This window comes from Indicator indicator, chromosome 23 (genome assembly GCF_027791375.1).
Source record: "Indicator indicator isolate 239-I01 chromosome 23, UM_Iind_1.1, whole genome shotgun sequence".
Taxonomy (NCBI): domain Eukaryota; kingdom Metazoa; phylum Chordata; class Aves; order Piciformes; family Indicatoridae; genus Indicator; species Indicator indicator.
In genome coordinates this window covers 7,564,513-7,578,574 of record NC_072032.1, presented here as the reverse complement: position 1 = coordinate 7,578,574, position 14,062 = coordinate 7,564,513, and the positions used below count along the sequence as shown (strand labels likewise).

The window sequence follows — 14,062 nt, the reverse complement described above, 5'->3', positions numbered from 1 at the left end:
CAGTTTAGGAAGAAAGCACTCTTGTTTACCCAAGATACTCATTTGCCCATCACCACCACTGCTGCCAGGACCACCTCCCACCGCTGCCTACCACAGCATCCCGGTTTGCCAGGCACTGGCAAGGCTGTTGGGACATTACAAACTGTGCTGTAACTGGAATGATCAATCCCCTTCCTGGGAAGGAGGCTGCTGGAGCATTGCAGTGTTCCTGGAATGTTTGGAAGTGCTTGTCAAAACATGACTCTGGTTTCATCGTTAGCTCCATTAACATTCAAACATTTCCCTTGTTGATTAAAGGCTTTGGCTCCACGCAATGTCTCACAGTCAGTATCTACCTGCCTCTCATCCAGTCCCTTATGCAACTCTTGCTCTCCATACCACAAAGCTTTTTCTCTTAATGACGGGTGAAATGATTTACACCACAATGACTATGCTGGCAACTTTCGAGGATGATGGAGGCCAAACCTCCCTGACCACAGGTTACATTCTTCACGATGTTTGATCTGGACACCCAGCACGCTCCATGGGGGAATCACATTTCTGCAAAAGCACAAGATCCCTCAGGTGGTTATCACTTTAGCATGACAGAGCTGGTCCCACAAGCCAAGCTGTAGACCAGGACTTCGCATTTGGGAAGGCTTCTTGGGCTTTGGGCTGACTGATTGTATCGTGGGGATAGCAACCCTTAACGATCCCCATGGTGAACATCCTGCGTGGTGGATGTCCTATGTGGGAACTCTTCTAGGTGGTGAATATCCCACATGGTGAATGTCCTACGTGGCAAATGTCCTGCTTGGCAAACGTGCTCTGTGGTGGATGTCCTACTTGGCAAATGTCCTACATGAAGAATGTCCTACGTGGTGAACGTCCTACATGGAGAATGTCCTGCCCGGTGAATGTCCTATGTGGTGAATGTCCTACACAGTGAATGTGCTACATGCTGACAGCATGTGTAAGTCTGGCAGTCAGAAGTGACCTCTGTCTCCTCCCCAGGCGCCAGAGCATTGTCTTGGTTTACTCCAAGCCTGGGGAATCCCTGGCCTGCACTGACGGTCAATGACACCTCCGAGAGCCAGACGTGACCCTGCTGCAGTCCCCTGGCTGTGCACACAGCTGCTGAGCTGAGCCAGCTTTATTTCAAGGTCTGATGTTAAACCCCTGCTTCTCACACCCTCCTCAGACTCTCTCCATTTTTTTTCCCTCTCTTTGCTTTCTCCAGTCATTTGCTTTCCTCTCCAGCCTGCCAGATTATTTCACCCCTGCCAGTATCTCCCCATACGCAGCTCTAGCAGAAGACACTTAGTGTGTCCCTCCAGCTCACTTATTTCTCCTTATTTCACCTCAAATCAAACAACTCATCCTGCAGAGCCTTCTGCTCCTCATCTCACTGGGAAACAAATCCTTTGGGATGAGGTTGTGTCACAACCAGCTCGAACAGGCTGCAGGCACTGGGAGACCCTTCACAGGGTCGTTTAATCTCTTGTGGTGTTTGCTCTGACAAGTATTTGGAGCCTTCATCTTAGCAGGAGGGCTTTTGGGTCAAATACAATAAAGCTACCCAGAATTATCATCCTTTGGGCTGGCTAGCCCAAAAAAATGTGTTAGCCATCCCAGTGATAGATATAAATGGATAGTGGCATGGAAGGGCTCTGAGGAGACCTTAGAGCAGCCTTCCAGGACTCAAAGGGGGCTAAGGGAGAGCTGCAGAGGGACTTTTTACAAGGGCTTGTACTGATAGGATAAGAGTGAATGGATTGAAGCTGGAAGAGGGGAGCTTCAGACTGGAGATGAGGAAGAAATCCTTTACAGCAAGGGTGGTGAGACACTGGAACAGGTTGCCCAGGGAGGTCATGGATGCCCCCTCCCTGGAGGTGTTCAAGGCCAGGTGGGATGAGGCTTTGAGCAACCTGGTCTAGTGGGGGGGGGTGTCACTGCCTGTGGCAGGGGGACTAGAACTAGATGATCTTAAAGGTCCTTTTCAACCCAAACCATTCTGTGATTCTATGATTTTGTTGCTGTTGAACCTCTGGAAGCTCAGGGTGGGCTTCCTCCTCACACACCCTGACACTGATCTCTGAATCAATACCTCCCTCTCAGATGAGCTCATAGTGGTCGGTTGGGTTGCAGAAGCACTCAGAATTTGGCCCTGCTGTTGCAAGAAGTCATCTTCAAACTGATGACGCCAACAATTCACATGGTGCTATAATTGTGCTGCCTGTGCTGCTGTTGTTTTTGTTTTAATTGATTTTCTGGCACCTCCAGCACAGCAGCTGTGGGAGCAAACGCCACGCAAGTCATCTTGGCGATGGTGACACAACCACATTTTATTTCTCTGCCTGCTTGTCCCACTCATTGTTGCCACCAGCACCGGTGGTGTCACAGGCGAGGGGCTCGGCTGACATGCAGGATTTCCTGCCTGCAGCCCTGTCTCAATGCTTCCTCACACAATGCCACGCTATTGAGATGTCAGAGGCTCTGTGCCTGATGAAGGTGTCAAGGCAGATTCTGGTCACAGCCACAACAGCGTCGGCTCCGAGCCCTCTGCACCAGCCATGAGCGATCCCCACCATACAGCCTCGCTGGGAGCCAGACCCCCCTGCTGGCTTCTTCCACGTTTCTCCTCATTTTAGAGAATCACAGAATTGTTTTGATTTGATCAAAATGATCTAAGATCATTAGGTCCAAATAGCAGCACAATGCCACCATGGCCATTAAATGATGTCCCTGAGTGCCATGTCCACAGGTTTCTTGACAACCTGCAGGGATGGTGGCTCCAGCACCTCCCTGGGCAGCCTCTTCCAATGCCTCACCACTCTTACAGCAAATAAATTTTTCTTAGTATCCAACCTAAACCTCGTCTACAACTCCCCAAGAGGAAGCTGGAGCCAGGGAGGGGTTGGTGTCCTCTTAGTGAGAAAGGATAGCACCAGAGGAAGCTGTGTGGAGTTGCACCAGGGGAGGTTCACGTCGGGCGTTAGAAGAAACTTCTTCCCTGAAAGGGTTCTCAAAGGCTGGAGCAGGCTGCCCAGGGTGGTGGTTGAATCCCCATCCCTGGAGGTGTTGAAAAGAGACAGAGATGTGGTGCTGAGGGCCATGGGTTAAGCATCATCCTCGGCTGAATTAAAGCATGGTTGGACTCGCTGATCTTGGACGTCTCTTCCAGCCGAAGCCGTTCCACGCTTCTCTGAGTCTCTCCGAGAGGACGGTGCCCGCCTCCCCCCGGGACACTCCGGCAGCGCCCAACCGCAGCCCCCCTTCTCCTCCTCCCAAGCTCTCCTCCCCCCTACCTCCCAGCCTAGCCCTTAAGCCCCAACTCCCACCCTTCCCCATCCCCCGCACCCCGGGGGCCGGGCGCGGAGCAGCCGCGGGGGCGGTGGCAGCAGAGGCAGCGGGGAGGGGACAGCGCGGCGGGGCGGGGTTAGCGCGGCCGCCCCGTTCCGCTCCCGAGGCTGTGCCGAGCAGACGCAGGAGAAGCGGCGGAGGCGGCGGCTGGAAGAACGAACGGCGGCGGCTCCGCGGGCGCTCTCGCTGCCTCCCTCCATGCGCGGTGCGCGCCCGGCCGCGGGGCTTGCGCAGGTACGGGCACTGCCGCTGCGCTGCCTACCCCCCGGCTGCTTTCTGACTCTCCGCAGCACTTTTTTCCCCCCATTTTTTGCTACTTTCCTCCTCCTTTTCAGTATTGTTATTGCTTAATTTTTTATTTTTAGGATTTTAGTATTTTAATACTTTTGGTTTAGCATTTTCATGATTTAACTTATTTTAGGTTTTATTTTTGTTCCTTTTTTAATTGTTTTTTCTTCTTTTTATTCTCATTTTTAGTCTTATTTTTACTTTTTTATTCTTTTAATCTTATTTTTATTCTTGTTTTCATTCTTATTTTTACTCTTGTTTTCATTCTTATTTTTGCTCTTCTTGTTTTCATTCTTATTTTTACTTTTGTTTTTACCCTTATTTTTATTACTGTTTTTTCTTCCTCTGCCCCATCTCGGCACCCAGGGCTGAGGGGAGGAAGAGTTCCACCTCCATACACACACACATACACACACACACACACACATCCCCCCCCCCTCCCCCAGACTCTGAGCTCCTCTCTCCCTCTCCCGGCAGCAGCGCGGCGGAGCGGAGCCGGAGCGGTGAGCGGAGAGCGGCGGCAGGATGCGGCTGAGGGATGTCTGAGGCGGGCGGTGCGGCGGCGGCAGCCGGGCTGCCCCGGTGCCGTGCTGGAGGAGTTATGCGGGCGGCCTGGGGCTCCGTTTGGTGGTGCCTATGGCTGGCGGCGGCCGTCGGCGGGTTGCCGTCGGGGCGACGGGGCGGCGGGACGGCGGAGAGGAGCGGCGGACAGCCGGCAGGTAAGGGCTGAGCGGCCGTGCACATGGTGCTCCGCGGGTCGGGACGGCGGTTCGGATAGAGGGATTGGTGGGGAACGGTACGAACCCTCACGCCCATCCCTCTCAGAGGGTTGAAAGGGGTAGGATGGAGGCTGTTGGAAGCGTCCGCGGGGCGGGAGATACAAATGCGGCACCGAGAAGGTTGCTTCAGGACCGGGGGGATGCGGCGTCCCTGCGGCTGGGGCGAGGCGCTGAGGCACCCAGCAGGGGCGGGGGGGGAAGGGAGTTTAAAGTGATCCCTATCTCCCAGAAGACAAAAAGGATTTTTAAGGATCCCGGTCTCCTAGGAGGAAAAGAGAGGTTTTAAGGTGGTTTCGGTCTCGCAGGAGTGAAAAAGAGGTTTTAAGGAGTTGCCGGTTTCCCAAGACAGAAAAGAAAAAAAGGAGGGGGGAGGGGAATTTAAGGTGATCTTGCCCTCCCAGAAGGCAAAAAAAGGAGTTTAAGGTGATCTCGGTTTCCCAAGAAGGGAAAGAAGGGGGGAAAAAAAAAAAAAAAAGAAAAAAAAAAAGGTGTTTTAAGGGGATCCCGGTTTCCGCGGAGAAAAAGAGGGTTTTAAGGAGATCCCAGTCTTACAGGAGACAGAAAGGGGTTTAAGGGCTCCCGGGCTCCTGTAGCTCTCTCCCCGCGGCGCCGAACGGGCAGCTCCCGGGGTTGAGCCGCGGCTGCCTCTCGGTCTGCGGCTGGGAGCAGGAACGGTGCCTCTCCAACGCCTGCAGCCGCCTTTGGAGATGCCTGGGGCAGTAGCCGCATCTTCGGCGCAGGGCTGAGGGCTCCGGGCGTGTGTCTTGGGCTGGGAAAAGTCAGAAAGGGTTGACAGCCGCACTTTGGGAGCAAAACTGGACTTGCGACAGCTCAGGATAGGCACAAGCTGGATCGGGGCTCAGGAACCGCAGCTGGGCTGGAGCATCAGCGTTTGGTCTGGTCATACGGTGGGTTTGGGTTGGAAAAAACCTTTCAGATCAAGTCTAACGAGCCTGGTGCTAAACATTTTCCTCAGCACCATATCTCTGTCTCTTTGAAACCCCTCCAGGGATGGGGATTCAACCACCTCCCTGAGCAGCCTGTGCCAGTCTTTGAGGACTCTTTTATAGAATGATGAAATTGTTTTGGGTGGAAGAGGCCTCTAAGATCATCAAGTCCAACCATCAACCTAAGACCACCATGGCCATTAAACCATGTCCCCAGGTACCATGACCACAGGTTTCTTGAACACCTCCAGGGATGGGGACTCCACCACCTCCCTGGGCAGCCTCTTCCAATGCCTGACCACTCTTGCAGCAAATTTTTTTTTTCTTAATATGCAACCTAAACCTTCCCTGGTGCACTCTTGGGTCATTCCTCCTAACTTCAGCCCACTGATCCAGCCTGTCCAGATCTCTCTGCAGAGCCTTCCTACCTTCCAGCAGGTCAACATTCTCACCCAGTTTAGTGTCATCTACAAATTTACTGACAGTGCCCTCAATCCCCTCACCCAGATAATTGAGAAAGATATTAAAGACAACTGACCCCAGTGCTGAGCCCTGGGGAACACCACCTCAGGGGGCAAGTTTTCTAATGACCTAACCCTAACCCTTCCTATGTGCAACTTTTGGGGTGAGGCAGTGAAGATCTCCCCCCGAGTGGCAGCACTCCAGTTACAAGTGGAAAAAAGAAGTTAATAGGTCAGACGAAAGCTGCTGGCTTTGGAGTTTTCTTGTTATTTTTTAAATCACACCCAGCGGGTTTGGAACTTGGTGTCCCCCCGTCCCCCTGACACGCCTCAGCTGCTACCTGAGTCCCTGTTTATTTTGCAAAGCTCTTTAATGGAAGGAACTTCCCCCCCCCCCAACACACACAGAACTCTGAGTCTTTTAGGTTTGCATGTACGCAGCAGAAAGTTTCCATTGTTCAGGAAAGGGTTTGAAGCCTGTTTGCCAAAAAAAAGTGACAGGGGAATAAATGGGCTTGGTGGAGGCTGGAGGTGAGGCGGGGGGTGGGGGGGGGCATTACTTTCATACCCCTTTTGGTTAAAGCTATAAATCACTCCGGGGCTTGGGTTTGTTTTCAAGAAAGTCCTAATAAAACACCAGATTCTTAGTGTAGCTCGTTTGGCTCATTTTTCACAGCCAAAAGAATTGATTTATGGGGCCAACATCTCGGCGACTTGGTCGGAGCAGATGAGGTCGGTGTGCAGGAGGAAGCGAGCAGCCCGTGCTGGGCTCAGGGGTGGGAAGTGGCAGAAGCAAAGTGTCCCCAGATCTCCCAGTTGTAGTCTGGATTATGTTTTGGTGCTGTCACTCGGTGGTGGGGAGCAACCTCGCTGGCTGCCTCAGTGGTCCTCTGAGTTTCCACCCACCCCTTAGGGTTGGTGGTTTGGGTGCTCCAAGACACCTTTGCAAGTGCAGGCTTAAGGATACTGTTTGTGCTGTGAGAAGTGGCATCCTTAGAGGTCACACTGAGGGAGGTGTCCCTCTGGTGATGTCCCTGAGCTGAGCGTCGGGATTTCCAGGGGCTCCAGTGGAGATCCTCAAGACAGATTCTCCTGCTGCTCTGTCAGCTCACTCCAAAGCAAATCTGTGAGCTGAGCGCTGGGCTTGAATTTCAAGGGGCTCTGGTGGAAATCATAGAATCGCAGAGTCATAGGATCACCCGGTTGGAAAAGACCTTAAGATCAAGTCCAACCATAACATCTTCCTGTACACAACTGTTAGACCATGTCCCTGAGCTCCTCATCCAAGCTGCTTTTAAACACCTCCAGGTTTTAAGTGTGCCTGTCCATCTCATGAGCAGCCAGTTTGTCCAAGGGAATCCTCAGGACAGGCTCTCCTGCTGCTTGGTCATCCTGTTCCAAAGCAAACCTGTCACTGTCAAACCTCCTTGGTACTCCCTGGGAGCACAATTCGGCCCCAAGTGGAGAGCTGCTCTTAAATCCGGCGCCCAGGGATGTCTCCTGGGGTTGCCTCATCACCATGAGCTGCTGGAGGCTCCTATGGGCGGGGGGCTGTGAGAACAGGGGGCTTTGTGATGCCGGAGGCTCTTCCACCACCAACCACGTGTGTGGGGAAGCATGAAGCCAGTGCTGCTCACCGAGCTCCACACCAGAGCCAGGAGTCCCACCAGCACAAGGATACCCATCCAACCTGGGAGAAGTGGGAGGGGAAAAAAGGTTGTGCAAAAGAAACAGTAAAGAATCTAAACCTTTGGAGCCGAGTTAAAGACATTTTTACTTTTTCAGTCTTTTTTGGAATGGAAGGGTCAAAAGCAAATTCTTTCTCCTCATCAAATGGACCATGGGGTATTGGCTCATTACTGAGGGTTGTTGTTCACTGGGCTTTGCGTTTACAGTCCAAGGTCTTATTTTCCATAAAGGGGCTTGGAAGGATTTTTCCCCAGTGATCTAATTCTCCACACGGGGCTGTGAAGGCTGTAACAGCTACTGCTTTGTGCCTGTGCTCAGCTACATAAAACACACATTGAGGGCAGGCGTGCTGGAGGTATGTGTGTGTTTGCTAATATCAATACTCGCTATTAGCAGAGGTGTGGGGGGGGTGGGGGGATGTAGGTTTTAACATCTCCGCAGGGAGGTGTTGGGCTGTTGGCAGGAAGGAGGCAGATGGTGGGGCTGGTGCTGAATAGAAGCTAAAACTCAAAACACCAGGGGCCTCATCTGGGCTGAGTTTCGCTCCTCTCCCTTTCTCAGGGCTGCTGCAGGAAGAACAATGTCAAATTTCTTTCCTTCCTCTCCCTCTACCCTTCTCTTTTTTTTCTTCCCCCCCCCCCTTTTTTTTTTTCTTTCTTTTTTTTTTTATGAATGAAAGTAGAGAGGGGAGGCAGGATTGAATGTGTTTGTCATTCAGGGGCTATGACAGAGATGATTAGGGAGGTCAGTGAACTCCTTTGCAGCCCTGAGCATGCGGTCACTCTATTCAGCAGGCACAGAATAGACAGCGATATAAAAAAGCCCGTCCAATTTGCATTAGTATGCAGATAAAGATATTACTTGGTACGATTGGTGAATGTCAAGTAACACTGCCTGGTTTCTTAGAGAGCAGACTGACTGAAACACCAGCATTTTGCTTTTCAAAACTCCTGATAACCAGCCTGACTCCTGTGGCTGCTCTCCGTGTGTCTGGCCGCTCCTGGTATACGTGAGAAAGGGGAATTTCGCAGCTTCCTAGGATTTCTTTTGGCACTGGTTGGCTGCTGAAGCTGTCTCTGTGTGTTGAAGGAGTTGTATAGAAATCATAGAACTGTTGAGGTTGGAAGAGACTTTTGACATCATCAAGTCTAACTGTTCACCTTGAACTCACAATCCCACCACTGCTGCTAAAAACCACATCCTTCAGCACCATATCCACACATCTTTTAAATACCTCCAGGGATGGTGACTCCACCACCTCCCTGGGCAGCCTGAGAATCCTTTCTGCAGAGAAACTTTTCCTAATATCCAGCCTGAACCTTTCTTTGCACAACTTGAGGCCATTTGGTCTTGTCCTATCAAGATGGGTCAGATGGAACCTCCTGAGTTCCAGCTGGTGCCCCAAGACAGCTGTTAAGGTTTGAGCAGGTTTGCGTGGGAAGGGGAGAGCTCCCCCAGTCTGTCAGAAGCAGGCAACCAAATTTGGCTGGTATGACACTGTAGTCCAATTGTCACCCAGAGTTGCTGCACAAGCAGTTTTCCAGCCAAAACAATGGAAAAGGGCCATTTCAGGAATTTTCATAAGTTATATGAGAGGGCATATCCCAATTGCTGTTACTTTTTGGCTTGGAGGGAACTGGTGATGAGCTGGTTCAGACATTTTTCTTCATACCTGAAAGGAGGTTGGAGTGAGGTGGGGGTTGATCTCTTCTCCTTAGGAGTGATAGAGTGAGAGGAAATGGCCTGAAGTTGTGCCAGGGAGGTTTAGGTTGGAGACTGGGGAAAATTCCTCTGCTGCAAGAGTGGTCAGGGATTGGAAGAGGCTGCCCAGGGAGGTGGTGGAGTCCCCATCCCTGGAGGTGTTCAAGAAACCTGTGGACCTGGCGCTTGGGGATATGGTTTAGTGGCCATGGTGGTGTTGGGTTAATGGTTGGACTTGAAGATCTTGGAGGTATTTTCCAGCTGAAACAATTCTATGATTCTATGTAGCTGGTGGCAGCTGGGCTCTGAGAATCTTTCAGCATGCCCCAGTGAGGGGTCCAAGGTGCAGGGCAGGGCGGTCTGCGTCGCTGTGCTTTGTGTGTCTGAGTGTTTCAAAGTTCACCCTGAAATTCTATGATTCTATGATAAATTAGAAGGGTATTGAAGTGAGTGTCAAATTACACCAACCATCCCTGGAGCTGACCTCAAGGTTTATCCCTTAAAACCCTCTCAAAAGATTCCCTTAGATATTGATGGTTGCTTCCTACTTTGTGCTTGAGACCAGAAATGCTTTAGATTCAGTTTGGAAGTTTTGAGCTTAGAAGCTGATCCATTTGTTCTCATTAACAGCAAGCAGCTAAAAAAAAAAAAAAATAGCTAATTAAGACTTTAATATTGAGAATAGCATCTCTTACTGAGCAATAAAAGAAGAGGACACACATGAAGGATGATGAAATGTGGGTTCTTTTCCTTTTTTTTAAATCTTATTTCTTAGTTAGTTAGCTGGCAAATAGCAAACTCCAAAGTCTGTTGCAGTGCAGAGATGGACTCATTAATGAATTTGATGCTAGCTGTGTGGCATCATGTCTTCTAGGCATATTGACAAGGGTCACTCCAATTAAATCTGAGGGGGTTTTGTAGGATTTTTTTTTTCCTTTTCCTTTAATTAAGACTTTATTAACAGCCACTGAGTAGGGAACGTGATGAAAGTAAATCTCAAAACTGTGCGGCCAAGTGTTGATCTGCTAATTAAATCAGGCAGTTAAATTAAGCCACTCTGACCAGCATGGTAACTTTTATGACTCCTTCCAACAAATCTGGGAAAAGTCTACCTGTCCCAGGACCGGCCTAAGCCCGGCTTTTGAAGTCAGTTACTAAAGAAGCCTTGATTGCTGCATCCCTGCTGCATCAGGACCATTTCCATCCAGTGGAACCCAGTCTGCTGCCTGGACAAAGCTGAATTTTTTTCAAAGGTGGAACTTTATCCCCATGAGAAGAGTCAGACATTGGAATCATCTCCCAAGGGAAGCAGTGGATTCCTCTGCATGGGACAGCTTTAAGACTCAGCTTGACAGGGTGCTGGGCCAGCTCATTTCAACTGCACCATCACCTAGAAGGGTTGGACCAGGTGATCCTTGAGTTCCCTTCCAACTCTGTGATTCTGTGGAATTTCAGATGAAGCTGGAACAGGACTTTTTTTCCTTCTTCTTTATAAGGCTGGGGAGCAAAATTATTATTCTTAAAATATGGTTAGTAAAAGCAAACTTGAATATCCAACTAAATGCTTAGAAAGCTGCCTTTCCTGAAAACTTGGTGCATGCATCTGCTGCATCACTTGGAGACCCTAAAAGATGGGAAATCAGCCCAGTTTCTGAGCACTTAATAAAATCTCCAGTGCACAGAAGTGGTTGACCAAGATGTTCTTGCCCTGTCAGCTGGCACACAGAGCATTAGCTGAACCTCTATTTCAGCTGAGATTAGGGCATGCAGGGTATTTTTGGCTGGTCATTGAGGTGTGTGGGGTCCTAGGCAGGAGCCCTCAGGCTTCTCAATAGTTGGAGAAGTGCCTGTGTTCCTTTCACAGTTTAGGTTTTTTTTTTTTTGCACTTCTCAGTGGATGTGGAGTAAAACTTAACAGGAATGTTACAAATTTAGGTATTTCTACTAAAAATGCAGGTGGAATTCCCTCCCCAGCTGGGTGACTTTTACCCAGCGAGGCTGTGCCTGATGGACACAATCAGTCAAACCACCTTTAATTTTAGTCTGTTTTCCTTGTTTGAATAGACTCATCTCTTTCTCCTAGTGTGCTACATTCAGTGGTTTGGGTTGGAAGGGACTGTTAAGATCATCTAGTTCTCACCCCACTGCCATGGGCAGGGATACCTCCTGCTAGACCATGTTGCTCAAGGCATCCCACCTGTCTTTGAACACCTCCAGGGAGGGAGCATCCATAACCTCCCCAGGCAACCTGTTCCAGTGTCTCACCACCCTCACTGTAATGCTTGTCATTTCTGTGTCTTGGGAGTTTGCCTGGCTCTGCATGCCCATTTTTTTTTTTCTTTCTTTCTTTCTTTCTTTCTCTTTCTTTCTTTCTTTCTTTCTTTCTTTCTTTCTTTCTTTCTTTCTTTCTTTCTTTCTTTCTTTCTTTCTTTCTTTCTTTCTTTCTTTCTTTCTGTCTGTCTTTCTGTCTGTCTTTCTGTCTGTCTTTCTGTCTGTCTTTCTGTCTGTCTTTCTGTCTGTCTTTCTGTCTGTCTTTCTGTCTGTCTTCTTTTCCTGACCCTTAAAAAAAAAAATAAATACCCAAACCAGCTCAAAATTACCTGCTGACTCAGCCCCCTCCAAGCCATCCAACAGTGTGGTTTGATGGAGCTGTTTCAGTGGGTGCCATTTCATCTCTTTTCACCCTGGTTAGTTAATAAACTTTATATTCTCCTGCAAGTATCAGGCTGGATGCCAGGAAGGATGATGACTTGGTAAAGATTTGCTTTACATCTTCTGGGTTGGGTTTTTTTTGTTGGGGTTTTTTGTTTGTTTGCTTGTTTTTGCAGCAGATGGGACTGTGGTTGAGCAAAGCCATCCATGGTATGAAAGTAGGCAGTTCTGGCTGGGAGGAATAAATCTGATAGCAGCACCTGTGCAAACTTGGGGTTAAATCCACGTCTAAAGACCTCTACAATGCTGGAAGTGCCTTAAAATACCTTCTTGTACCCTGACACTTTTTTTTTTTTTCCCCCTTTGGCTTCCTACATTTACCAGCTTACTCTTTTGCCACTTTTTTGGCCATTTTAGTGGTCACCTGACAGTGCTAGCTTGACATTTGGACCCAGTGATCTTAAAAGATCTCCTTTAATGAAAGCACTTCTGTGATTTCTAAATATTCTCAGCAACTGTTTTCAGCTGCTAACCCCTGTTTTCCAGTAGTTATGACTCCAGTCTACTAAATCAAGCATTGGAACAGGCTGCCCAGGGAGGTGGTGGAGTCACCATCCCTGGAGGCGTCCAACAAATGTGTGGACATGGCACCTGGGGACATGGTTTAGTGGCCACAGTGGTGTTAGTGACAGTTCCACTTGATCTTAGAGATCTTTTCTAACCTTAATGATTCTATGATTCTGTCTGAAAACATCTACTTTGTTGTACCCTGCCTTTATTTTCCTTGGCTTCCTACACTTACCAATTTACTGGTTTGCCCCATTTCATAGAATCATAGAATCAACCAGGTTGGAAAAGACCCCAAGGATCATCAAGTCCAAACTTATCACCCAGCACCTCATGACTAACTAAACCATGGCTTTAAGTGCCATGTCCAATCCTTTTTTGAACACCTCCAGGGATGGTGACTCCACCACCTCCCTGGGCAGCACATTCCGATGGCAGATCACTCTTTCTGTGAAGAACTTTCTCCTCACCTCCAGCCTGAACTTCCCCTGGTGCAGCTTGAGACTGTGTCCTCCTGGTGCTGGTTACCTGGGAGAAGAGACCAACCCCCACCTGTCTACCACCTCCTTTCAAGTAGTTGTAGAGGTCTCCCCTGAGCCTCCTCTTCTCCAGGCTAAACACCCCCAGCTCCTTCAGCCTCTCCTCATAGGGTTTGTGCTCAAGACCTCTCCCCAGCCTCGTTGCCCTTCTCTGGATGTGTTCAAGTCTCTCAATATCCTTCTTAAATTGAGAAGCCCAGAACTGGACACAGTTCTGGCCATTTAGCTGGTGATCTTAATAAGAACAAAACAAAAACCAAAAAAAAAAAAAAAAAAAAAAGACCAAAAAAAACAAACCCAAAAAGAACCTTTTGTCTGAAAAAAAGAGCCTTTTCTCCTAAGTGGAGCTGGCTGCCCACTGCCCCCTTTCCACAGCTCCCAATCTGGGCTGCCAAGTGCCATGGGGAATAATGTAAAGCCCTGGATATGTGAGGAAGAGCTTTCTTCCTGCAGTGAAGGCAGTATTCCTGGTGTGCTTACTCCTAAAGCGTCTTGCTCCTTGGCTTGAATGACCAGGAAGTTTCTGTAATATCAAAAGCAAACAAAAGCTGTGAGATATGAGCTGAGTAAAACCTTTGGTAAACTTAGTAGTTAAAATGTGAAAGGTAATCAGATGTAAACCTGCCCTATTATTCTGATAGGATATCTGGGAGGGAGGGAGGAAGGGGGGTTGTCTCCTTCAGGTCAGCAGGGACTAGCCAGGTTGCTAAATGAGTTGTGGGTTTGCTTTTTGCTCTGGCAGTCGAGTTACACAACAGAGCAAAGCTTTTTCTCGGAAGAATAGCAGCACAATCCAGTGAGAAAACATTTCTCCAGAAACTGCTTGGGTTTCAGATGGATTCATCTAAAAAAGGTGTGGTATTTCTGGTGGAGTCGGGGTAGGGCTGGTGTGCTGGCCTGGCTCTCTCGTATCCAGAAAGCTGGGGAGGAGAAAGAGTTGGTTAAACAAAGAAAAAGGTTAGATTAGAACTTGGAAGGAGGCTTCCTTATCACAGGGAACTGTGTGCAAAACAATCACCATGTGCTCACACGTTCAGCATCTGTGAGAGTCTGGGGCTGTGCCATCTCTGTGGGTTGCGAGGGGTTAAACGTCTTGG

General features: G+C 49.1%; 1 protein-coding gene across 1 annotated transcript in view; it reads left to right on the top strand.

Moving 5' to 3' along the window:
* The first annotated feature begins 4,168 nt into the window (after nt 1-4,168).
* The window catches only part of FGFR3 (fibroblast growth factor receptor 3), a 59,078-nt gene continuing 49,184 nt past the window's right edge, over nt 4,169-14,062 (top strand). Inside the window, exon 1 of the mRNA XM_054391562.1 lies at nt 4,169-4,349. Coding sequence (XP_054247537.1) covers nt 4,169-4,349 — 181 coding nt within the window. The remainder of the gene's footprint in view (nt 4,350-14,062) is intronic.